At 42.1% G+C, this 26693-nt stretch overlaps 1 protein-coding gene across 9 annotated transcripts in view; it reads right to left on the reverse strand.

Annotated features, from left to right (window-relative positions):
• Positions 1-338: 338 nt before the first annotated feature.
• LOC137015447 (NACHT, LRR and PYD domains-containing protein 12-like) overlaps positions 339-26693 on the reverse strand; it is a 53377-nt gene continuing 27022 nt past the window's right edge. For 4 of the 9 annotated variants that reach the window (XM_067380423.1, XM_067380424.1, XM_067380422.1 and 1 more), the window contains 6 exons: positions 25048-25221; positions 24604-24633; positions 8342-8527; positions 6749-6922; positions 3621-3819; positions 339-1412 (listed from right to left, as the gene is read on the reverse strand). In XM_067380423.1, coding sequence (XP_067236524.1) covers positions 1254-1412; positions 3621-3819; positions 6749-6922; positions 8342-8527; positions 24604-24633; positions 25048-25221 — 922 coding nt within the window. In that variant the 3' untranslated portion in view covers positions 339-1253. Of the gene's footprint in view, positions 1413-3620; positions 3820-6500; positions 6571-6748; positions 6923-8341; positions 8528-24597; positions 24634-25047; positions 25222-26693 lie in introns of those variants that run through there. The other 5 variants (XM_067380425.1, XM_067380426.1, XR_010893971.1 and 2 more) reach the window with 5 other exon arrangements.

The following is a 26693-nucleotide window of genomic DNA, read 5'->3' on the forward strand; positions in this document are numbered from 1 at the left end:
CCTTATAAAACACCTTAGCAACTGCATAGCAACACCCTGGCACCATTCAGAATACCCTAGAAACAACATCCAGTGTGGTAGAAATTAAAACCACACAAAACCCCTAAGCAACTGCATAGCAACACTCTGGCAACCACCCCAAAAATAACCTACAAATTACATAGCAACGTGGTAAAAGGTAAAAGCCACATGAATTATATTATATATTATTAACCACCCAGAATTATACAAAACTGCATAGCAACGTGGTTAAAAAGTACATACAAACACACATACCTTAGCATACCATAATAATATTTATTTCAGACCCCACTGTATGTGAAGCAGTGATTGCACATTTATGTACACCAGTTTTCTCATGGTGAAAGACTTAAAACCAGGACAAAACTCAATTCTATTACGCCACCTAGCGGTCAAACACTGCAACAGCCTCCTGTTTGCTTTAACTATAATCATTTAAATCTATTCACACACTCAATATAGGCTTTACTAAACCTCTGGTTTACTGTTCCCCGTGTCACAAGCTCTTTATGATTAGTCACTTTGATACTTCTGTTATGAAATTTTATTTAGATTTAATGGGAGAAACATCATAAAACTTTATTGACAAAAGCAGTTTCTATATCAATGTCCTAACCAATAGAATAGCCTAACCTATCCTAATAGAAAACTGAAAAAAAGGTACAAAAGCTTTAAGAGGTAAATAAGGTATAAAGTTGTATCTTATGAAAGGGTTCGACGGCAGTGACAGGATTTGTACCTTTTTCTCTAAAAGAGTACATAAACAATACATTGCTTCATATTAACATTTTTTATTGAAAACAAACAATGAAATTCCTCATCAGCTATGAACATCTGCATGGCAAATAAAAAAGTGTGGATTGTGATCTATCTACACAAAGATGTGCAGAAATGATCCTCATAGTTCTTGAATGAATGTGCTCTTGACTTTCTGGAGAAACACAAAAGCAGATGATATTCTGTACAAAGTAGAACAAAAGAACAAAGAAGAAGAACAAAGTACCGGCCGGTCAGTCCAGAAACACTCCTGCTCTGTTAGAGGAGATGAAGGGGCAGATATGCTGTTCTCTGATTATTGTGACGGACAGTGAATCTGTAAGCCGAACAGTTCAGACTCCAGGATATTTTATTAAATCCAGATTTACAGCGTCTCCTTCCTTTCCTGCTGAATCCTTTATATGTCACTGATATTCATTGACTGACTTCATTCATCCTCCAGTAACAGCGTCCAGTCAGACTCTCTCTACACAGAACTGATGACACTCATCAAATCTCTCTGGATGATCAGGATACGGCTGATTCTCAAACATGAGCGTCATATTTCTGTTCTCCTCAGAGAGAATGAGACAAGTGTCTGCTATTTTTGGATCCAGGTTTATATATACCTGTGTCTGAAGACAAGAAAAGAGAACAAAACAACATTTACCACAGATGTGTGTGTAAACATACCTGTGTCATATTCCATGATTTACACTATAAAAACATTTACTTAATGAGGATATTAACTATAATAAACAATACATGTTAAAGATAAATTATACATATACACATCTTGCACCTAATTTTATTTTTCATGATAAAAGTGATTACGGTCATCACTGCAGGTTTTCGAAACCATAACGAGAAACAACTTAGAAACAAATTAGAGGTCGACCGATATGGTTTTTTCTCTGGCCGATGCCGATAATTAGAAATCAGGGCAGCCGATGGCCAATATATGATGCTGATGTGGCATTTTTTGGCTGATATGTTTGGCTGATTTTCTTTCCCCCCCTTCATCTCAAATCTAATAGTTAAGTAATAAGAAGTGATACAGAAAATTGCTTAAATTAAATAATTAATTAATATTTATTGAACAAAAAAGTAAACACTTTATTCAACAGTTTTTTCTCTTCCATGTCAGTCTCTGACTCTGTTGACGTAGTAAACACAGTGCAGCACTTCCAGGTTCAACGTCAGAACGTCGGCTCATTATTGGCCGGATTCTGCATCAGCATCACATGCATGCACTGTGGTGCTCATACGAACACCGTCAGAGAGTGACACAGAGAGAGGAAATTGTTTAATAAAGTCGTTATTTTTGTTTTTTGCACACAAAAAGTATTCTGGTTGCTTTATAGGTTGAACCACTGTAGTCACAGGCTATTTTAACGATGTCTTTACTGTCTTTCTGGGCCTGCAAAAGTTGCAATTATGTTGCAGTCTGGGGTCAGAAAGCTTTCGGATTTTATCAAAAATATTTTCATATGTGTTCTGAAGATAAACGAAGGTCTTATGGGTTTGGAACAACATGAGGATGAGTAATTAATGACAGAAATTTCATTTTTTTGGTTGAACTAACCCTTTACAAGCCATATAATATGTTGTTTATTTAGTAAAAAGAACATCATAATGGTTTGACCTGTAATGTCTGTATGTAGTGATGCAGTTTAGGTTATTTATATGTAAAAATCATACAAATGCCCCATTCTGAAACATACATCTACATTGTAAAGAAATTAAAGATCCACCTTTGATTGTCGAGACTTTTTGGTGCATTTCACTTTTGCTAATAAGATTCCCTGTAGCATTTTCATCAGCCAGGCATGGAAGTCTATTCTGATTGATAACTTTTGACAATGTTTAATTTAAGAGCACGGAGAGATTCACGATTGCACTCTACACAGAGCACGCACTCATGAGAGGAGAGGCAGTTCACTTGTATATTTGAGAGCTTGGGTCGTTTTCTCCCATTACATGAATATGCTCTCGCGTTACAGTAATGCGCTCCCGACAAACCTGCGGGTATGATTAAAATTATTCACAATACCTGCAATCCTGCACTGTAACTGAATCAAGTGTGACAAGAGGAGGAGGTGGGTGTGTGTCAAACTCGCTGTCGGGGAGATGAGAGAATGAGAACGAGCCGCTGATAAAATATCAGGGTTTTCATTGGTCCGTTTACGATCGGATTTCTTTATTGGCTACCGATATGTTGGTCAAAGGTTTCAATATTAATTAAAATTGTTGGCGTACTCAGTAACGGAATGTGATTTTACAAGTAGCAAAGTACATTACTTAGCTTAATTTGTACTTAAGTACAAGTACAATTACAGATTAAAAAATATACTCAAAGTACAAAAACCCTAAAAAAAACTACTTAATTACAGTAACATAAGTAGTTGTAATTAGTTACTTCCACCTCTGGTCCACTGCCACTTCATCCAACACTCTTGAGTGAGAAACTGTTTCCGATGATTCAGTGCATGCAGAACTGATCAAATCATTAAAACTGATTCGCGAACCAATATAGACAGTTTTGCCAACTTGTTTGATCAAGTCTTGGAACAGAATCGACTCAAGAGTGATTCATTTGTGAATGGGGCATCGTTCATGAAAAAAAGAGACAGCGTGCTTGGAATAAACTATGAATTTCTTAACATGTACAGCATTAAAATAAAGTAATGAGAGGAACGTTGCCCAATGTAGCGAAGTAAAAGTACAGATTTTTAATTAGAAATGTACTCAAGTTAAAGTAAAAGTACCCACATTTAAATCTACTCTAAAAAGTACAAATTTTCCAAAAAACTACTCAAGTAAATGTAACGAAGTAAATGTACTTTATTACTACCCACCGCTGCACACTCGAGTTTGTTCAGTGCACAGTTTGGATCCTTCAGTATATCAGAGAACATCTCGAGTCCTGATTCTCCCAGGTGATTCCAGCCTAGATCCAGCTCTCTCAGGTGTGAGGGGTTTGAACAAAGAGCTGAAGCCAGATAACCACAGCCCTCATCTGTCACCTCACAGAGACATAATCTACAAACACACACAGAAACAATGAAGATATCTGTGACATCAGAACTCACAACAAACACTTGTTAAATCTTTTGAATAATTACAGATCCATTTAATATAAACTGATAAGAGTTAAATCTCTCTCATTTCATAAACTATAAGTTCTGCTGAAAGGAGAATATGGTTCTGAGTCTTGCAGGTCATTGTGACTCATGTCCAGCTCTATCAAACAGGAGTCTGTAAAAATGATGCCACAACATAGATTCACAGCACTGACCATACTCCAAATGTGTGACAAACAGTGATTAACCCTCAGGGGTCTGAGGCTAATTTGGGGCCTGGAGAAGTTTTGACATGCCCTGACATTTGTGCTTTTTTCAGTTGTTCATAAACATATTAATGGAAAAAGTGTCATTACACTGTATTCAGCACAAACTAGGCTACCATAATATGTGAGGAACATGTATGTACATGTTTGTGTTTTTGAAGGAATAACGTTTATGCGTGGTTATTGAAAAAACAAAAAACTTAAGTCACTGAAATAAAGCCAAAAAATATATATTAAATCTTTGTTCACAAGACTTCTGGGTATTGGAGGTTGTAGACTAGAGTTTTTGCTTCAAAATGAGGTAAAAATGATGCTGCCTGCTTGTTCATATAAAACAATAGAGAGATTTAAATTTTCTAAAACATTTTTGGTCAAGGAATACAGTATGCGTGGAGGCGTGAATCATCATGAATAATGGGTCATTTACACCTGAGAAGACAAAACAATCGCATAAAGAGCTCTAATGAGCTGCATAAATAATAAGCTCTTTCAGACGGGTAGGCTGTGAAAAAACCCTCTGTGATCATGTCTCAAATCTCATCATGGTGTATATCAAACATACAGAAAAAACAGCAATACTGTGAAATATTATTACAATTTAAAATAATGGTATTCTATTATATTCTTTAAAATATAATGCATTTCTGTGATGCAAAGTGTCTCAACAATTATGTTACCTCTATGGCATTTCATATAGGCTTTTAGCTTAAAAGCATGCACATTTGGAGAAATATTGATGGATTCTCATATGTTTGTCAATTTTCTATACAGAGGAGTAATATTTATTCAGGATTTATTGTCATTACTATGAGTGCAGGATACTGTGTTTTCAATTCATTTCATTCAATTCATCACTTGCAGCCGGAGGGCCCTCTGCCCCTTTTGTCCACAAATGCCTCAGTAAACGAAGAGGCATATCATGAGACAATCAAGGAACTAACAGAGGCAAGAGATCGCTAACTATGGCTATTCAAAACACTTTTCAAGACAATAAATACATGATTGAGACGATGTATGCATGTATTGACTGAATTTGTGTCTGAATAGCGCTCCCTCCGTGGGCGTGGCCGCATTAGCGGATAATGAGCTGAATCACGGACTTCTGACATGGCTCTCTTTTCATACAGACTACATAAACACAGAAGGTTTGTTTTCGATTTGACTTACACGATTTAAAACCTGACATTTCAACGTTTTTTAAGACGTAAGTCTAATTTTTTTGTGATTAGTATTCACTAAGTTACAGTTAATTTTCTGAGAACTATCAGATTGGACTTCGTTCAGAGGGAAACGAGAGATCACGGATCATGTTAGTTTTCTTTATTTTACAAAAAGCACAACATTTTGTTGTTACTCTGAGTGTACACAAATAAAAGAAGATATTCCACAGATTAAAACAATGTATAACTCTTAATTGTATGTGCAACATTGACAGAGTATTTTGAGTCTCTTTCACACTGGTTAGAAAAAAACCACGGTGACCACACCGGCGTGACCGCCGACCCGAGGGAGTTAAATCACACAGCTGCAGCACAAGAGCAGAGAGAGACAGACCTCCAGTGCAGCGATGATGAACTTGATCGAGCCGACCACTCTAACCAGTGATAAACACAATCAGAAGTGGTAGAAAGATCAAATATATACCAATTACAACTTACATCTGCACAAAAGGACACAAATGCGCATGTGAACTTCATCGTGCTAGTTTGAAAGGGAAATGTGAATGCACTCTTCTTGTAACAATGCTGATACACGGCCAACTAAAGCACAAAGAATTAACAACATTCTATTACAATCCTGTTCTCAGTATAAAGCTATATGCCAGATTGGCGATGCACATCTTGCACCTAATTTTATTTGTCATGATCAAAGTGATTACAGTCATCACTGCAGGTTTTCGAAACGATAATGAGAAACGACTTTAAATAATAGAGTTAAAATATATTATGAGTACAAAATAACACTTCTGCATTATTAATATCATCAAAATTTTTGAAAAAGGAATGTGACACTCTCAAATAACCCAGTCACTGTCAACTGAAGAGTGAATGAACACCGGTCGGTAAACTGCAGCACTCTGACAGCGGGTTAATAAACTCAACCGAACGTGTCCTATATGAGATTAATCAGATATAGACAACATAACAGTAATTTTACAACTTATATCAGCACAAAAGGATGCAAATGCACACATGAACTTGACCATGATAGTCTGATGTGTAACTCATTGTGAATGCACTCTTCCTTTAACAGCTCACTGAAAAACAGGCAACTAAAGCACAGAAAATGTACGACATTCTATTACAATAATGTTCATATTAAAATGTTATGTATAGACATATGACTGAAAGTTGCAGAACATCTTGCACTTAACTGTATCTCATGATCAAAGTAATTCCAGGCATCACTGTGGCATTTCAAATCCATCACTTTATTTCACTGGTCTGAAAAAATTAAAGTCAGGGTGATCATACTTTTCATGATCGATTGTCACTGTCACCTCCAAGTATTTGAGTACTTGTGCCCAATCCCTATTCCAAACCTGCATGGATTTCTACTGCCGAACACAAAACATGATATTTTGAAGTTTTGGTGACCACTGAATCTTACTGCTCAACTTACTTGAGTGTGTTCAGTGTGCAGTTTGGATCCTTCAGTCCACCAGAGATTATCTTGACTCCTGATTCTCCCAGGTTATTGCTGCTCAGATCCAGCTCTCTCAGGTGTGAGGTGTTTGAACGCAGAGCTGAAGCCAGATAACCACAGCCTTCATCTGTCACCCCACAGCCAGATAATCTACAAACACACAGAAACAATGAAGATATCTGTAACATCAGAACTCACAACAAACACTTGTTAAATCTGTTGAATAATTACACATCCATTTAATATAAACTGATACGAGTTAAATCTCTCTCATTTCAGAAAGTTCTGCTGAAAGGAGAATTATGGTTCTGAGTCCTACAGGTCATTGTGACTCATGTCCAGCTCTATCAGATGGGAGTCTGTAGAAATGATGCCACAACACGGATTCACAGCACTGACCAAAGATGTGGCCTAAAGATGTGTTTGACACTTTGCATAGCAGTCGTTCATTATAAATTTTAAATGCAGAAGATATGATACATTTACTTTATGAAATGTAGAGTATATGTTAGATATATAGCCACCATAGACATTTAGAGGGACTCACCAAAGTTTCCCCAAAAATTAGAGATGGCCAAATTGTCCCTCGATATTTTATAGTCTTAATGCTGCTCTGCTGCACTTCATTATGTGTAGCTCTGTTTGTTATTTAGAGGACAAAAAGTTTTTTAGGTTGCTCTGTCTCAAAACTCTAACATTGCTCGTCAATGTCAAAATGAGTGAGATGGCCAATCAAATCAAAGAAGGCGGGTCTTACAGAAGAGAAGTACGAATTCCAGCGCAACGCTTTAGTTTTATCTCTGAAAGAGTCCATGGAAATTAGCAACTGAACATCAATATACTGATTTACGAGAGGAATGCTGAACGACTGAGAGTAATATCCAGGGATGCAAGCAACTCAACTTTTTTTTTTTTTTTTTTTTTTTTTTAAATGTCACTGTTTTGAATGTAAATTATGGTATAATTTATATTTCATTCATGTACCTCATAACTGAATGTGACAAGACCAGAAACATTTTGCGTTTGCAACATATCAGATATCTGTAGAGTGAACGGCATATTTTAAAACAAAATATTATTTGCAAATAGTGATAAATTGACAACTTCACAACTGCAGTAGAACTTATTTAACAATGTTTACTTTTATTTATTGCTTTAATCTTTTTAATAATTAATAGTTATTTAATTCCTTTAAAAAACAAATTTCCCCACCCCCCCCACACGTCTGGTGGTAGGTGCCATCCCCCCTATTCCGCCTATGACTGACTTCCAATGTTAAGGGAAAAAACACTGAGACTTTTCTTACTGAAAAGAAAATGTCTTCTTTTGTGCTCCACAGAATAAAGAAAGGCATACAGGTTTGGATGACATGAGGGTGAGTAAATAATGACAGATTTTAAATGTTTGGGTGAACTATCTTTTTAAGAAGGTCTGCCCATTGAGATTGATATTGTAACAAAGTAAATCAGTAATCTTTTCCTCCATGCAGCTCTACTACAGACCATTTCCACATTGTAGATGGAAAGACTGAAATACAAATAGACATTCACAGGATGAGATGAATCTTACTGCTCAACATACTCGAGTGTGTTCAGTGTGCAGTTTGGATCCTTCAGTAGATCAGAGATGATCTTGACTCCTGATTCTCCCAGGTTATTTCTGCTCAGATCCAGCTCTCTCAGGTGTGAGGGGTTTGAACGCAGAGCTGAAGCCAGATAACCACAGCCTTCATCTGTCACCTCACAGCGACATAATCTACAAACACACACAGAAACAATGAAGATATCTGTGACATCAGAACTCACAACAAACATTTGTTAAATCTGTTGAATAATTACACATCCATTTAATATCAACTGATAAGAGTTAAATCTCTCTCATTTCACAAACTATAAGTTCTGCTGAAAGGAGAATATGGTTCTGAGTCCTGCAGGTCATTGTGACTCATGTCCAGCTCTATCAAACAGGAGTTTGTAGAAATAATGCCACAACATAGATTCACAGCACTGACCATACTCCAGATGTGTGACAAACAGTGATTAAACCACACAGCTGCAGCACAAGAGCAGAGAGAGACAGACCTCCAGTGCAGCGATGATGAACTTGATCGAGCCGACTGGCATGCTTGTGACATAAAAACATATTTGTGAATGTTTTTTATTAGCAAATTTAATTTTTTTTATTTGTGAATTTAATTCATTTTTGTGAAATTCCTGACATATATTTGTGGATCTCATTCTATTTATTTGTGCATATGATTATTTTTTGTAAATATCTTTAAATTTACTTGTGGATCAAAATCTATTTATCTAGAATATTGGAACGATTTTATCTCCATAAGTCACTGTCAGCGGTGTCGGGCATTTGAGCTAAAACTGAAGAGTGAATGAACACCAGTTGGTAAACTACAGAGTTCTGTTAGGGAGTTAATAAACTCAACCAAACGCGTCCTATATGAGATTAATCAGATATAGACAACATAAAAGTAATCTTATAACTTATATCAGCACAAAAGGACGCAAATGTGCACATGAACTTGACCGTGATAGTCTGATGTGTAACTCGTTGTGAATGCACTCTTCCCTTAACAGCTCGCTGAAAGGGAAGAGTAGGGAGGGGGGTGGGCTGGGGGTGGGGGGGAGTGCAGACCAGAGACATTTATGATTTTCTGGGAGCTATGAATAAAATAAAAATAAATTATAGAATTCACATTTTCTCATTTTATTTGTCTTATTCTTTTATTTTAGTGAAAATAATGAGTAAATTAGGGCTAAATCATTTTTAAATACTATACTAAAAAACATTCTCTCCCAAGTCCCAACTCGCGAATCATACCGCGGTGGTAAGCGAGATGACTCTCTTCTCGTTAAGTAGCAGGCTAACTAAACTAAATGGATATTTATTCATCGTTTTTTAATTAACCCACAACTAAAGGAGAGGGGGCTCTAACTCTGATTCTTCCACTATCAACATCTACGCAACTCAGAAAAGAGCACCTTTCTCTGTATTAGGTAACGTTAGGCCTAAAGATGTTTTTTTGACTCTTTACATAGCAGTCGTTCATTATAATGTAGAGTATATGTTAGATATATAGCCACCATGGAAATTTAGAGGGACTCCCCAAAGTTTCCCAAAAAATTAGAAATGGCCAAATTGCAGAGGTGGAAGTAATGAATTACAACTACTCACGTTACTGTAATTAAGTAGATTTTTCGTGTTTTTGTACTTTTTTGAGTACATTTTTAAATATGTAATTTTACTTGTACTTAAGTACAAATTAAGCTAAGTAATCTACTTCGCTACTTGTAAAATCACATTCTGTTACTTAGTACACCAACAATTTAAACATTTGACCGGCATCTTGGTAGCCAATAAAGAAATCCTATCATAAACGGACCAATGAAAACCCTGATATTTTGGAGTTCCGGTTACGCCACCAAGAGGATGGCAGCCTAATTTTCGAGCTCCCAGACGGTTTTGTAAAATAACCCCAAAAAATTAGTTTTTTGTCAGAACTTGTGAATATTTTACGTAAAAATGGAGACAGGGGTTACTACTAGAAGTAGGACAACGGCGATTGTAACAGAAAATGACCCTGAAGCAAGGCAAGATAGCAGAAGCAGCTCTCCAACATCACTGCACGATGACGAAGATAGTTCCGAAAGAGAACAAATGACAGACTGGAGAAGGCAGAGGAAAGAATTGAGGAAACGGAGACTACACTTCAAGCAACATCAAAGCTAATTAAACGGCTAACATAGCGTCAAGCTAATTTGGAAGCCAGACTGATAGATCAGGAGGATCGTGCTTGTAGAGACAATTTAAGGATTTTCGGAATACTCGAAGAAAAAGAAGGTACAGACATGGTTGACTTTCTAGATAACTTGTTGAAAAGCGCACTAGCCTTTCCCCCGGACAGAGAGCTTGGGATTGAACAAGCACACCGAGCATTTGTACCTAAACCCAATAATCTGCAAGCAAAACCACGGTCAATAGTAGTAAAATTCGGTAGTTACCGGACAAAGGAGGAGGTGCTTCAGAGAGCCTTGCTGAAAAAGAAGTGTTCTGCAACGATGGTCACTTCTATGTTGACCATGATTTCCCTCCTATAGTGCTTAAAAGACGAGGGGAGTAAGCTGAAGCCAAGAAAGTGTTAAAAGAAAAACGAATAAAGTTCCAGACACCGTATCAGGCAAGGATGGGTGTATTTAATGATGACGGCACTCGGCTGTACCAGCATGTTACAGAGGCAACGAGGGACATGGTTTCATGAGGATTCTCGGTTTCCATGGTCAAGTCATCCACTACTACGGATCAGGAGGAAATTGTGCTACTATCTACTTGGCAAGTGGCGGGGAGATGACGCCAACGGGGCGGGGATCAGGAATCTGGAGCAGCGAACGGTTGCACATAATCCAAGAAAACTGCCCACTCTCGATATAAAAAACTCCAGAAATTCAGTAAATGATCCCCCACAAAAGGTTTACGCCTGAGTCAGAAATGCAGATAAGTTATAACTGACTTTTACAGTTATATTTTGTATTTTGATTGCCACTGACTTTTATTTAAGCCGTGCACACACTTAACGATTGTAAGGCTGATTATGAATGTAAATTGATACTTATGACTGATCGCGCTCAAAGGCGTCCAGTCAGAGCCAGTCGCGTTCAGTCTGCGATTACAGGCGGTGTTCAAATTCCATGTGTAAGTATTTAAATCAGCTTCAGTCGCAGGAAACAATCGCTGTGTGTTGAGCACAGTCTTAGAATGTTTTAGCTAGTCGTTAAATGTGTGCCCAGCTTTAGTTGTGTATATCCTACGGTTCTAATTTTTGAATAATTGAAGGAGTCGGGACTTGTTAACCTGGAGAGTTATGCAAGATGTGTTTTGTTTTCGTTAAATTATTTACAATTTTATTTGGACTAGCGTACGGCAATATATTAGGGCCCCACTTTTGTCACGACGAGAGTGGTTGGTATTCAGGGAGTTGCGTTAAGTTGGTTCTCCTCTTATCTCAAAGGACGCACTTTTTCAGTTAATTTTGGCAAACATAACTCATCTTCAACACTGATCACATGTGGTGTTCTGCAAGGCTCCATTCTGAGTCCTCTGCTTTTCTCTTTATACATGCTTCCTCTTGGTTTTATCTTTCAGAAATATGAGGTTTCTTATCACTGTTATGCTGACGATACATAATTTTATCTTCCTGTCAAGTCTTCTAGTGGAAATTACATTTTAAATTATATCTCCTGTCTGGAGGAAGTAAAAATGTGGCTGTCTGAAAATTTCCTAAAGTTAAATGGGGACAAAACTGAGGCCATTGCTTTTGGATCACCTTTGTGTGTTGCTAATATGGAAAGCCAGTTGAGTTCCCTGTCTTTAACATTGCAAAATAGAGTTAAGAACCTTGGCGTTATCTTTGATTCTGACTTATTATTCGATAAGCAGATAAATTCTGTTGTAAAAGGAGGCATCTTTCAGAGAGATCGTCATAGGAAGCTGTGATATAGGATCTATTGATTTGTCTGATCACTCACCTCTCTCTTGCACTATACATATTAGAGATAACCAGGCAAGAACACTGTGGAGGTTAAATACAAGCATTCTAAATAACCTACAATTTCAAACTCAAATTAAGGAGGATATAAGAATATTTCTTGAAGAAAATGATAACAGGGAAGTTAATTCAGCCACAGTATGGGATGCCTTAAAAGCAGTCATTAGGGGTAGAATTATATCCTTTTGTGCCTATGAAAAGAAATTAAAGCAATTAAGACTAACAAATCTCAATAATGAACTAAAAGATCTTGAAACGCAACACAAAAAGGAACAAAAATCAAACCAGATAATTAAAATAAAGAAAATTAGGAATTAAATAAATATAATGTATTCTCAAGAAATTGAAAGAAAGATGGTTTTGTCACAGAGACGAACTCCGTGATTCCCTCCTCTGGCCAATGGAGAAAAAAAGACTCACACACACACCAGTTCATCGCAAAGTCTTGTTTTGCCTTGGTGAACATTTCTGAGCGTTATATCCTGTCTTCTCCAAAGCCTGCCGACTGATTCCCTTACCCAAGCTACCAACCGCTATGCAAACCGCAGAACACCTTTGCCACTGGGTCTTCCGAGTTTATGGGCTACCAGAGGACATTGTATGAGATTGTAGATCCTAGTTTACTTCCCGCCTTTGGGCAGTCTTCTGTCAAGCTCTAAACAGAGGTCTGTTGATCAGGGCCCCCCGCCCGTCTTGGTGGAAGGCGAAGAGGCCTATCAAGTCCGTGAACTGCTGGAGCCCAGGCGCCGTGGACGCATACTCCAATACCTGGTCGACTGGGAGGGGTATGGCCCGGAAGAATGCTCTTGGGTCAACTCGGATGATATCCTGGACCACAATCTGGTGGAAGAGTTCCACACGAATCAACCGGAGAAGCCAGCCCCTCGTCCACGAGGAAGGCCGCGGCGCCATTTGCCTCCTCGCGCCGGGAGGTGCTCGCAGGGGGGGGGGCTCTGTCACAGAGACGAACTTCATGATTTCCTCCTTTTGCCAACGGAGGGAGCCGTCTCCCGAATACTGACACACATACACACACACGCACTACATTACCCACAAGCCCGTGCCTTGGACTGATTGCCGCTGCAGCTGATACCCATTACCCGGACTATAAAAGACTCACACACACACCAGTTCATCGCGAAGTCTTGTTTTGCCTTGGTGAACATTTCTGAGTGTTATATCCTGTCTGACTACCTGCTGCTGATCCTGCTATTACCTGTTACAGATCCTCCGCTGCCTGCCTTTAACCCTTGCCTGGTGTACAGTTCTGTGAGTGATATCTGCCGGTCTTTTGACTGTTATTTGACCACAATCCTGCCTGTCCCTGTTATACCTGTCTGCTCCTGTCTGACCCTCTCTGTACGACTACTCTATCACTTAATAAAGCATGCAAATGGATCCCAGCCTGAGTGATGATTCGTTACAGGTATTTACAAAACAGAAATACTATGAATCAGGCTCTAAATCAACTAAACTTTTGGCAAGGAAGCTACAAAAACTACAAACAGATAATACAATATATAAAATATGGGATCTGAATTCTAAATACAATAAATAAATAAATAAAATACAAAAAACGTTTAAAAAATTACAAGTTTTTGTATACACAACCACGCTTAGAGAGCGAGCAACTGATTGGACAATTCCTCGATTCCCTCAGCTTACTAGTTATGACAGAGGAACAAAATCAAACATTAATAACTGAGATAACTGAGAAGTTTTGACATGCCCTGACATTTGTGCTTTTTTCAGTTGTTCATAAACACATTAATGACACAAGTGTCATTACACTGTATTCAGCACAAACTAGGCTACAATAATATGTGAGGAACATGTATGTACATGTTTGTATTTGTGAAGGAATAACGTTTATGCGTGGTTATTGAAAAAACAAAAAACTTAAGTCACTGAAATAAAGCCAAAATATATATATTAAATCTGTGTTCACAAGAATTCTGGGTATTGGAGGTTGTAGACTAGAGTTTTTGCTTCAAAATTATGTCATTCGGATGGTTCAACAGGCTTGTTAGTTATAGTCGATAAAAAAAAGAAGACAATATAAGTTATAACCATAATTTAACTAAACTATACCTGTTCTATCTCCATGCAGCATATACATGACATTATAGTGCGTCCTGACTCCTGACTGAATCCTGACCAGTGTTGCCAGATCTCGCGAGACAAATAAGCAACCAGGCCTGTGAAAACAAGCCCAAAACAAGTGACTTTTTCCACAGATCCCCCCTAGGTTCCGGGAAGAGAAAAATAAATAAACTGTGTGCACGGTTTTATACGGAAGCCCTAAACGGCCATTTTTTTTCCTATCTTATTTTCTTGTGATCTCGAGATAACAAAAGTTGTTTTGTCGTGATCACGACTTAAACTCTGCTCTAAATTACACAAATGTGCCAACAGGTGGCAGTATATTACCAAATATAACTGGTGATGCGCTGTAAATATCCACTTTACTGTATTAGTTCATATTGGCTCAGATTGTACGAGTTTCGGACAGATATTTTTTTTTTTGTGATCGCTTTATTTTGTGCAGTATTGTGTGCCTTAAGCGATTAACTTAACTGTTAAATGACTGATTCTAATTATTTTGCTTGAAAGTGTATCTGTTATCATTCTGACTAGTTGCATGACTCACCACAGTTTCACGACCGCAATAGTTCGATGTGATACTAAACTTATTGCTTATTAAATCTAATTTTGATGTCACTGTATAGTATTCTGTTTGAACCTTATTGTGTTCTTTTAGACACTATTTTAATCATCGCAGTTTCGGTGTTCGTTTACCTAAATATGTCACTTAATGTACATTGATAAGAAATATGATTTATAGCCTATATCATTTAATTCAGTGATAGTGGCCTATTGTATTTTCTTCATTTGTAGGAAACAACACACATACACATACTTCTACAATCCCAAGATTGTTTTAGCCTATATCAACTGGATTAAAGCTTTTTTGTTTTGTTTTTTGGAAATCTGGAGTATTGCACCTCTTTTTAATGGAAGATAGGAGGAAGACGTTTAACGCAGGAAGAAGTAGAAGGAAGAAGTTTAACGCACATGTAGAATAGATGACCTATTGTACATGACGAATAAAAATAACAAACACATTATGTAATATATATATATTTTAAATGAGTACGGAAAATGAAGTTGGTTTAATCTAAAAGGTTTTAGAATTATAGAATAATCTGGCATCTTTCTGAAGGCAGCTGCCTGCGCTTCTGTTGAATATTATGTTAATTACACAAACAAAATGTTAAGCGTACATTTATTGAACAGTGATTGATTAGCCTATATGTATTTATTTATTTATTGTAAACTTTATTATTAAGTGAAGTAAACATTTAGCTGAAATATCCACAAGATATATGAGCGCATGTTTTATCCGTTGATCAGATGCGCGTCAAAGTTGTGTTTGTTACTATAACAACAGTAGAATCCGGGTACAGTGTGTTTCAGAATCAATCACTGTAAAAAGAACTTTTATGTCATGATCACGACAAAACAACTTTTGTTATCTCAAGATCACGAGAAAAAACTCTGCTGTCTCCTGTGTGTATGGGGAAAGGGGAGGGACAGAGAGAACAGGCTAGACAAACTCCTACGTTTAAATAACATATAGAAAATATCTGCTTGACAACTTATCATGGAGTTGGGGGATCAAGCCCAAATAAGCAACTACACTTTAGAAACAAGCCCAAAAAAACGTGGCCCGCGACTACCGACATTTGTAAGATTACAGAAAAACAAGCCCAAAGTCGCTTATAATAAGCGGACTTGGCAACACTGATTCTGACAGGGGAGAATGAGCTCTTGAAGCTCTGCCCTCTAAGGCTGATCGCAGCAGCTTATTTGTCTTTAAAGGGCCCACGCTGAAACGGCTTGTTTTTGCTCAACCACTAAAAGTGGCAACTTTAACATGCTATAAAAAATTATCTGTGAGGTATTTTGAGCTAAAACTTCACATACACACTCTGGGGACATCAGAGACTTATTTTAAATCTTGTAAAATGGGGCATAATAGGTCCCCTTTAAGTAAACCCACTAACACATTTCCTGAATTAATGAATTATTTAGAAAAAATTTGGCAGATATGCAGGATACAAATTAAATATACAAAAAACGCAAACTTTGACTTTGAATTATACACCTCCAAAACATATTAGAGATAAATTCAATCTCAACTGGGATCAGATTTCATTGAAATATTTGGGAATATATTTAGTGAAATAGCAGAGGTAAATTTTGACCCACTTTTAATAAAAATGATGATATATAAAGATGATATACATAGATGGAATGCCATCTCTTTCCATAGCCTAAAGCCCTATTCGGACGGGATTAGTTTTACATGGGGATGTGGAGTAATGCAATTTTACCTCAGGACATCTGTAATATTAATTGGCCAATTCGCACGGGACAAGACATCTCAGTAAAACTAGCAGAAGTGGGAGGGGTAACGTCTAGGTTACTAGTGTAACCCCCGTTCCCAGAGGGAGGGAACGGAGACGTTACGTCGATACTGATGTAATGGGGTCTCGCTAGGGAGCCCAATCACCTCCAAGGATACAAAACAAGCCAATGGGAATTGGCCTGTGAGATTTACATGCCGGGCCCCTCCTCCGGCATCCGGGTATAAATAGGGCCGGCATACTCACCTTCATTAATATTTTTGCTGAGGAGCCGAGACAGGAATCTGGCCGCTCAGCGGTGGGTCAAAGCTATGGCAGGGGAACGTAACGTCTCCGTTCCCTCCTTCTGGGAACGGGGGTTACATTAGTAACCTAGACGTTCCCATTCAGTCAGTCACGTTCGGCGTTACGTCGATACTGACGTAATGGGGTCCCGTGGAAAACGCCATAGCAACTAAACCACGTTACGAGTGTTAGGGAGGCAGGTGCTGGCAGGCTAAGGCGTGCCAATGCAAATGCGGCCCATACTCGCAACCCTCCAGCGCCCAGAGCAAGCCCAGGAATGTCTTCCATACCGGTGGGATGGAGAGGACAGGGCGTTACCGTGGAGAAGTCGAAGCTGCTGTTCCTACCCCACGGGGAAGAGTGCTTCGGAACTCAATCCCTCGTTTTTCAGCAATGACAAAAACGCCAGGAAAGCATTCCCCGAGGAGGGGAAGGCTACGGAGACCACACCCTGCCCGAAGGGAGGTAACGTGTGGAAGACACATATGGACTGGTCAGAGAACAGTAACGCATATGGAAGATCTCTGATGTAGGTCCTACCTTCCGGGAGGAACGACTAGCAATCAGAGACGGGGCAAAGTGAAGCCGCCCAGGGAAAGACACGGGTTTACCGTCAGGGAAACCTTACCGTGGACCAACACATATGGGATTACCCAAGGGGAATCACAGCATATGGGCATCTAGCCCAGTACAAGGGCAGACCAACCGGGCATACACACGAGTACTGGACCTAGCGCCGGACGCCTCCGCCACGTCTGGCCGCCGCAGGATGCAGTAGGAACTCCACAGGGTTCGCCGTTACGGGGAACTGAACTGAGGAGCGGAAAAAGTGCTCGCATTCCCTCTCCCGAGGGAAATGGCACAGCAAGCGAACACCCATGGCTATCTACGAGTAGAAAGCACACGGGTGGACACCGGTTCCACTCGGAGGTTATAATACCTCGCGAATGTATTCGGTGTCGCCCAGCCTGCAGCTCTGCAGATGTCTGCAACAGAGGCACCGTGCGCCAACGCCCAGGAAGAAGCAACACCCCGAGTGGAGTGAGCTCGCAACCCGAGGGGGCACGGCTCGCCTTGGGAGTGGTACGCCAAGGCGACGGCATCCACTATCCAGTGGGCCAACCTCTGTTTGGAGACAGCCTTTCCCTTCTGCTGACCTCCAAAACAGACAAAGAGCTGCTCAGAGCTTCTGAAGCTCTGCGTGCGGTCCACGTAAACGCGCAGGGCACGAACGGGACACAGCAACGCAAGGGCGGGGTCTGCCTCCTCCGGGGGCAGTGCTTGCAGGTTCACCACCTGTTCCCTGAAGGGAGTGGTGGGAACCTTGGGCACATATCCAGGCCGGGGTCTCAAAATCACGTGAGAGTAGGCCGGCCCGAATTCCAGGCACGAATCGCTGACCGAAAATGCTTGCAGGTCCCCAACCCTCTTGAAGGAGGCGAGCGCGGTCAGGAGCACTGTCTTAAGAGACAGATGTTTCAGCTCAGCTGACTCGAGGGGCTCGAAGGGAGCTCTCCGAAGGCCCGAGAGGGCGATGGAGAGGTCCCAGGAGGGAATGAGGCGAGGCCTAGGGGGATTTAACCTCCTGGCGCCTCTGAGGAACCTGATGATCAGGTCGTGCTTTCCTAGTGACTTGCCATCAAGCACATCGTGATGCGCTGCGATGGCGGCCACATAGACCTTCAGGGTGGAAGGGGACAGCCTCCGTTCCAAACCCTCTTGAAGGAAGGAAAGCACAACACCGACCGGGCATTTCCGGGGGTCCTCCCGGCGGGAGGAACACCACTCAACGAACAGACTCCACTTCATGGCATAGGCGCGCCTCGTAGAGGGGGCTCTAGCCGAAGTGATGGTGTCGACTACCGCGGGCGGTAGGCCACTTAAGTCTGCCGCGTCCCGTCCAGGAACCACACGTGGAGGTTCCACAGATCGGGCCGCGGGTGCCATATGGTGCCCTGCCCCTGAGAGAGGAGGTCCTTCCTCAGGGGGATGCGCCAGGGATGGGCTGTCGCGAGGAGCATGAGTTCCGGGAACCAGGTCCGGTTGGGCCAGTACGGCGCAACTAGCAAGACCTGCTCCTCGTCCTCCCTGACCTTGCACAGTGTCTGTGCAAGGAGGCTCACTGGGGGAAACGCATATTTGCGTAGGCCCCGGGGCCAGCTGTGTGCCAGTGCATCCGTGCCGAGGGTTCCCTCGGTCAGCAAATAAAACAACTGGCAATGGGCGGATTCCCGAGAAGCGAACAGGTCCACCTGTGCTTCCCCGAACCGGCTCCATAACAGCTGGACCGCCTGGGGGTGGAGTCTTCATTCCCCCGGGAGCGTGAGCTGTCGTGAGAGCGCGTCGGCCGCACGATTGAGCTCGCCCGGGATGTAGGAGGCGCGCAGTGACCTGAGTCGGCGCTGACTCCACAGGAGGAGATGGCGGGCGAGTTGCGACATGCGACGGGAGCGTAGACCACCCTGATGGTTGATGTACGCTACAGTCGATGTGTTGTCCGTCCGGACCAGTACATGCTTGCCCTGCAACAGCGGTCGAAACCGGCGCAGCGCAAGGAGTACTGCCAGCAACTCGAGGCAGTTGATATGCCAATGGCGATGGGGTCCTGTCCAGGAGCCCGACGCCGACTGGCCACTGCATATGGCACCCCAGCCGGTGGTGGAGGCATCTGTTGTGACAACAACATGCCTGGACACTTGTACTAGGGGCACCCCGGCCCATAGAAAAGCAAGGTCCAACCACGGGCTGAATGTGCGGCGACACTCCGGTGTGATGACCACACGGAGTGAGCCACGGTGCCATGCCCACCTCGGGACTCGGTCGTGAAGCCAGTGCTGGAGCGGTCTCATATGGAGCAATCCGAGCGGCGTGACCGCGGCTGCGGATGCCATATGCCCCAGGAGCCTCTGAAATTGTTTCAGTGGGACCGCTGTTTCCCGCAAGAACGAGTTCAGGCAGTTCAGCACCGACTGTGCACGCTCGTTGGTGAGACGTGCTGTCATGTTGACCGAGTCCAGCTCCACACCGAGAAAAGAGATGCTCTGCACGGGGCAGAGCTTGCTCTTTTCCCAGTTGACCCGAAGCCCCAACTGGCTGAGGTGACTGAGCACCAGGTCCCTGTGTTCGCACAACTGCTCTCGGGACTGGGCCAGAATGAGCCAGTCGTCGAGGTAGTTGAGAACGCGAACGCCCACTTCCCTGAGCGGGGCAAGGGCCCCCTCTACGACTTTGGTAAAGACGCGAGGAGACAGGGACAGCCCGAAGGGTAGGGCCTTGTACTGATATGCCCGCCCCTCGAACGCAAACCGTAGGAACGGTCTGTGTCGAGGGAGGATCGAGACATGAAAGTACGCGTCCTTCAGGTCTATAGCCGCAAACCAATCCCGGGCGTGAACGCACGTGAGAATGCGTTTCACGGTGAGTATCTTGAACGGGAGCTTGTGAAGGGCCCGGTTCAAGACACGCAGATCCAGGATCGGCCGTAACCCCCCGCCTTTCTTGGGTACTATGAAGTAAGGGCTGTAAAACCCAGACTTCATCTCGGCTTGAGGGACAGGCTCTATTGCGTCCTTCGCCAAAAGAACCGCAATCTCCGCCCGCAGGACAGAGGCGTTGGGACCTGTCACCAAGGTGAACAGAACGCCGCTGAACCTGGGGGGACGCCTGGTGAACTGAATCGCATAGCCGAGTCTGATTGTCCGAATGAGCCAACGGGACGGGTTGGGAAGGCGTAGCCACGCCCCCAAGCTCCGTACGAGTGGAACCATCCGGTGCGGTCACCGTCTCCCGAGCAGCATCCAAAACCTCCGGGTCTCCCGTCTCAGGGCCGCTTCTTCGCCTTCTTCTTCTTTTTAGAAGGCGGTTTGGCGGCCTGGGCGGGGGGCGTAGCCTTCCTGCGGGTGGCTCGAGGAGGATGGGAGGGAGCCTGAGCCGCAGGGGGACGCCCTCGGCGAGGAGCAGACGGAGGCACAGCCCGAGGCGGATTGGTGGCAACATCACGCCTGGGCAGGATGTGCTTGATGGCCTCCGTCTGCTTCTGCACCGCCGAGAACTGCTGGGCAAAGTCCTCGACGGTGTCGCCGAAGAGGCCGGCCTGGGAGATGGGGGCGTCAAGAAAGCGAGCTTTGTCGACCTCCCTCATCTCAGCCAGGTCCAACCAAAGATGCCGTTCCTGGACCACCAGGGTGGACATCGTTTGACCCAGGGCGCGTGCCGTGACCTTCGTCGCCCGGAGGGCAAGGTCGGTCGCGGCGCGCAGCTCTTGAAGCACCCCTGGATCAGCACTACCCTCGTGCAGGTCCTTCAGGGCTTTAGCCTGATGGACCTGCAGAATCGCCATGGCGTGCAGGGCAGAAGCCGCCTGTCCAGCAGCGGAGTAAGCTTTGGCAGCGAGAGCGGCCGTGGTCTTACCCGCTTTGGACGGGAGACGCGGACGATTCCGCCAGGTGGCCGCGGACTGCGGGCACAGGTGCACCGCAATCGCACGTTCCACCTGAGGAATGTCCACGTATCCCTTAGCGGCTCCCCCATCGAGGGTAGTGAGAGTGGAGGAGGCAGAGGACCGTAGTCTGGCAGTGTGAGGTGCCAACCAGGTCTTCTGGAGCTCCTCATGCACCTCCGGGAAGAACGGCACTGGGGCGGGACGCGGCTGAACGCTGCGCCCCGACCCCAGAAACCAGTCATCCAGCCGCGAGCGCTCGGGACAGGGTGGAGGGTTCCACTCGAGCCCGATGCCCGCGGCGGCCCGGGCAAGCATGGCTATTAAGTCGGAGTCCGCCTCTGACTGAGCAACCACCCCTGAGGGCGGAAGCTCGGAGTCATCGTCAGACTCTGAGCCGTTCAACCCACTCCCCGATGCAGCGATTGACATCCGATCCTCTTCCGGAGCGCCGAAAGTGACGTGGGGAACCCCCGAAGAGGGCCCCGCGGCAGCAGACGGCATCTCAACGGCACATGGTGTTGTTGAGGAGTGGGAGGTTCGTGGGGACGGACCCGACGAAGTGGCTCCCACTGTGATCCTCAGATCTCCCAGAGCACTAACCTGGCCGGTGGCCGCTACAGCCACCGGCGCCGGGGTAGTGACAGAGGGGCCTCTCACTTCCGTGTTAAAGAAGGAGAGACGCGATCTCAACACCAACATGGACATGCCCTCGCAGTGAGGGCATGTACCATCCACGAGCGCCGACTCAGCGTGCGGTCTACCCAGACACGTGAGGCAGTGATCGTGGCCGTCAGAAGAGGTCAGGAAATGACCGCATCCAGAAACACACGGACGAAAAGACATCTTGAAAAAGACGCTGATCGCCCGTGCTTGCTCTTTCAGTATACCTCACCAGCCGAAGCACCCAGGGATGGGCGTAGCACCGTCCTGTGGGCAGCGCGTTGTCACCCCCACCGCTGAATGTGCCTTCCCACCAGCTGGAGAGACTCGAGCAGGCCACCAGAACAAAAAACAGTGAAGTAGCAATTAAAATTGCTTTTTTCAGGACCGTGTCCTTATAGCAATTATAATTGCTGTTTTTTTTTTTTTTTCTCTCTCAGAAATTCACTCTTGGAGATGAAGTGCGCAGATCCGATGTGATCGGCTCCGAAGCAAAAGTATGAATGAAGGTGAGTATGCCGGCCCTATTTATACCCGGATGCCGGGGGAGGGGCCCGGCATGTAAATCTCACAGGCCAATTCCCATTGGCTTGTTTTGTATCCTTGGAGGTGATTGGGCTCCCTAGCGAGACCCCATTACGTCAGTATCGACGTAACGTCGAACGTGACTGAATGGGAACTCCATTTATTCACCGCCGTCACCTCACTGACGTCATGTGGGTATATGTTGCTTTCTGATACCATGTGTGCAAACCTGTCGCAAATACATAGGCATATAATCTAAATATATGAACTATATATAACAGTTAGGTCCAGTCAAATGACTTATTAATTAAATTCTGATTGGATTATGATGGTACTTAGCTAAAGATCAAATTAGTTTTGTGCCTCTGACAAGTGCTTCGATCTTCTTTTTGCTCTGAATGGTATGTAGAAAATACTTGAGGTTTGCAACAGACTTGTCCCACCACCTACAACACAAATGAATGTTTCTTCAAGTGCTTCCATGCTTGAAAAATGCACAGAAAACTACTTTTAAACAGGAAATGATGGAATTTTACCGTACATATTTACAGCGGGTCTATTCGGACGGGATTAGTATTACCTGAGGTAATTTTTCCGGACCTTTTCACAGAAGGTAAAAGTCGCCGTAATCTTTACTGACATTGTCCGTAATGATTACTGAGATGGCTCATTCGGACGGGACTAAAATCACCGAGAAGCCCTGGTAATAATTACTTTACCCCCACGTCCCCATGTAAAACTAATCCCGTCCGAATAGGGTTAATGACATAGAATTGACTCAATAAAGATGAACATCCTTCCACGGTATCTCTGTCTATTTCAAGCACTTCCTGTAGAAATTCCCTTAAAACATTGGTCCAAATTAGATAAGATCATTTCTAGATTTATCTGGCAGGGGAAAAAACCCAGGATTAAATTCAAAACATTACAGCTTCCAACGGAGGAAGGAGGTATGGCATTACCCCATTTTAGGGATTATTTAATTTTTTATGATTTATGATTTTTTTTTTTTGGCCCTGACTAAATATTTAATTGACATATGTAATCCAACATATCAAGCTAGGTGGAAAGATATTGAACTTTCAATAATGAATGATCCCCCAACTCAAGCAGTATTGGCACATAAAACTTGGGAAGATTTATAGCTAAGGTGCAAAACTCATGGATTAAAGCCCAACTAAAAATCTGGAATACAATAAATGAAAAATATAAACTGAATTTTAAATTACAAATAATGCATTGGTGTGCTTATGACCGTGAATTTAAGCCAAATAGATTGGCTTATAGATTCAAATCTTGGGTCTCAAAAGGAATAACAACATTCTATTCTCTTCTGGAAAAGGGAGATTTGAAAGATTTTGAAAGTTTGAAGAAAGAATATTGTCTTGAGAAATCTGATTTTTATAGATATCACCAGCTACGCAATCATTTTGAAAACATCATTAAAAATAAGACAGACTTTGATGACCCAATATTGAAGATATTTATAGGTGCTTACCAAGATGTTTTAAATAAGGGTGTCATTTCTAAATTTTATAAAGGTCTCAGGTATAAAAAAAAATAAAAAATAAAAAATCATTCTACAGAATACATTAAAGAAAAATGGGGAAAAGAAGGTAATTTTTTGATATCAAATGAGCAGTGGCTTGATGTATGTACATTTCCATGGAAATGTACTAACTCTCATATATGGCGGGAGTTTGGGCGGAAGTGCCTTTTCAGATTTTTTATTACACCAAAACAGAAAGCACATTGAGGGAGGGGACGCCAAATGTTGGAGACAGTGTGAGTTTCGGAAAGCCAATCATTGGCATATATTTTGGGAGTGCCCAGTGATAAAACCTTTCTGGGTGGAGCTTCATAACGCAGTGGAAAGCATACTTAAAAAGATAATTCACACATTTAAAATCTGTCATTATTTACTCACCCTTACGTCATCCAAACCTGTATGCCTTTCTTTATTCTGCTGAGCACAAAGGAAGACATTTTCTTTTCAGTAAGAAAAGTCTCAGTGTTTCTCCCTTACAGTGGAAGTCAGTCATAGGCGGAATTTCACATTTGCGTTTGGGGGCAGTATTTGATAAAGTAATTAAATAATTATTAAGTATTAAAAGGATTAAGGGAATAAATAAAAGTAAACATTGTTAAAGGTGCCTTAGATTCAAAAATTGAATTTACCTCGGCATAGTTAAGAAGGTCTACTCATTGAGATTGATATTGTAACAAAGTAAATCAGTAAAAAAGTCAATCTTTTCCTCCACGCAGCTCTACTACAGACCCTTTCCACATTTCACTCCACTGTACACTTGTAGATGGAGAGACTGAAATACAAATACAGACATTCACAGGATGAGATGAATCTTACTGCTCAACATACTTGAGTGTGTTCAGTGTGCAGTTTGGATCCTTCAGTCCATCAGAGATAATCTCGAGTCCTGATCCTCTCAGGTTATTGTAGCTCAGATCCAGCTCTCTCAGGTGTGAGGGGTTTGAAAGCAGAGCTGAAGCCAGATAACCACAGTCTTCATCTGTCACCTTACAGAAACATAATCTACAAACACACACAGAAACAAACACTTGTTAAATCTGTTGAATAATTACACATCCATGTAATAGAACTTTGGCTACGTCCTCCGATGCGATTCTCCAATGAGACGCTACTGTGGAGCTTAGACACGCCCCGTACTGTTTATTTGTTCATTGATTGCATCATGTGACGTTCGTGGAACATTTTCCTGTTTTGATTAGTAACTTTACAAAATTTAATCTCCCTGATACAGAATTTCAATGTTTCATGCATCCAGAATGAAAGAGAATAATAAATCCTATAATTCAAAGTCAAACATGACACATCTCTTGCACACATATTACTAACCTGACCTAATAAAACAATGATTACAATGATGCATTTGAGGAAAACAAACATATAATGCATTGAATAAACATGTTAGTAATCACATCATAGCGTGTATGATTCTGAATATAGTTAACCCTTCATTTTGGGGATCCTTTAGAATGTTCAGTTCATAGTCTGTAAGAAAGAGAAAATTGTTGAAAAGTTGAAGTCACAAGTGACCGGGACAGATGCAATCACTCAGTACAAAGTAGGTATTTGTGTTGGACCCCTTGTGCGTTAGGTCTATAGATTAATGTTTCCTGTTCCATTTCGTTGATACAAAAGGTCTTGTGAGAGGATCGATGAAATTTAATGTAATCAGGAAAGGCTCAGAACAGATGTTCTCTGTTCTTGAGTCATGTTACCACTTCTCTTAATGCTGATTGAGTTGGGAAACAAATGAACAACTGTCGTCCATTGTGTGTTTGTTGCCTGAGGTCCTACAGAGTGCAACGCTTTAGTTTTATTTCTGAAAGAGTGCATGGAAATTACCAGCTAAACATCAATAGACTGTTTGACAAGAGGAATGCTGAACGACACAGAGTAATATCCAGGGATGCAAGCAACTCAACTTTTTTTTTTAAATGTCACTGTTTTGAATGTAAAATATGGTAGAATTTACATTTGATTCATGTACCTCATAACTGAATGTGACAAGACAAGAAATGTTTTGCGTTTGCGACATATCAGATATCTATAGAGTGAACGTGTGCATATTTTAAAACAAAATATTATTTGCAAATAGTGATAAATTGCCTACTTCACAACTGCAGTAATGTTTACTTTTATTTATTGCCTTAATCCTTTTAATACTTAATAATTATTTAATTCCTTTAAAACATCAAATACCCCCCCAAACGCAAATGTGAAACTCCGCATATGACTGACTTCCACTGTAAGGGAGAAACACTGAGACTTTCTTACTGAAAAATGAAAATGTCTTCTTTTGAGCTCCACAGAATAAAGAAAGGCATACAGGTTTGGATGACGTGAGGGTGAGTAAATAATGACAGATTTTAAATGTTTGGGTGAACTATCTTTTTAAGAAGGTCTACTCATTGAGATTGATATTGTAACAAAGTAAATCAGTAATCTTTTCCTCCACGCAGCTCTACTACAGACCCTTT

Source organism: Chanodichthys erythropterus, chromosome 24, assembly GCF_024489055.1.
Source record: "Chanodichthys erythropterus isolate Z2021 chromosome 24, ASM2448905v1, whole genome shotgun sequence".
Classification (NCBI taxonomy): domain Eukaryota; kingdom Metazoa; phylum Chordata; class Actinopteri; order Cypriniformes; family Xenocyprididae; genus Chanodichthys; species Chanodichthys erythropterus.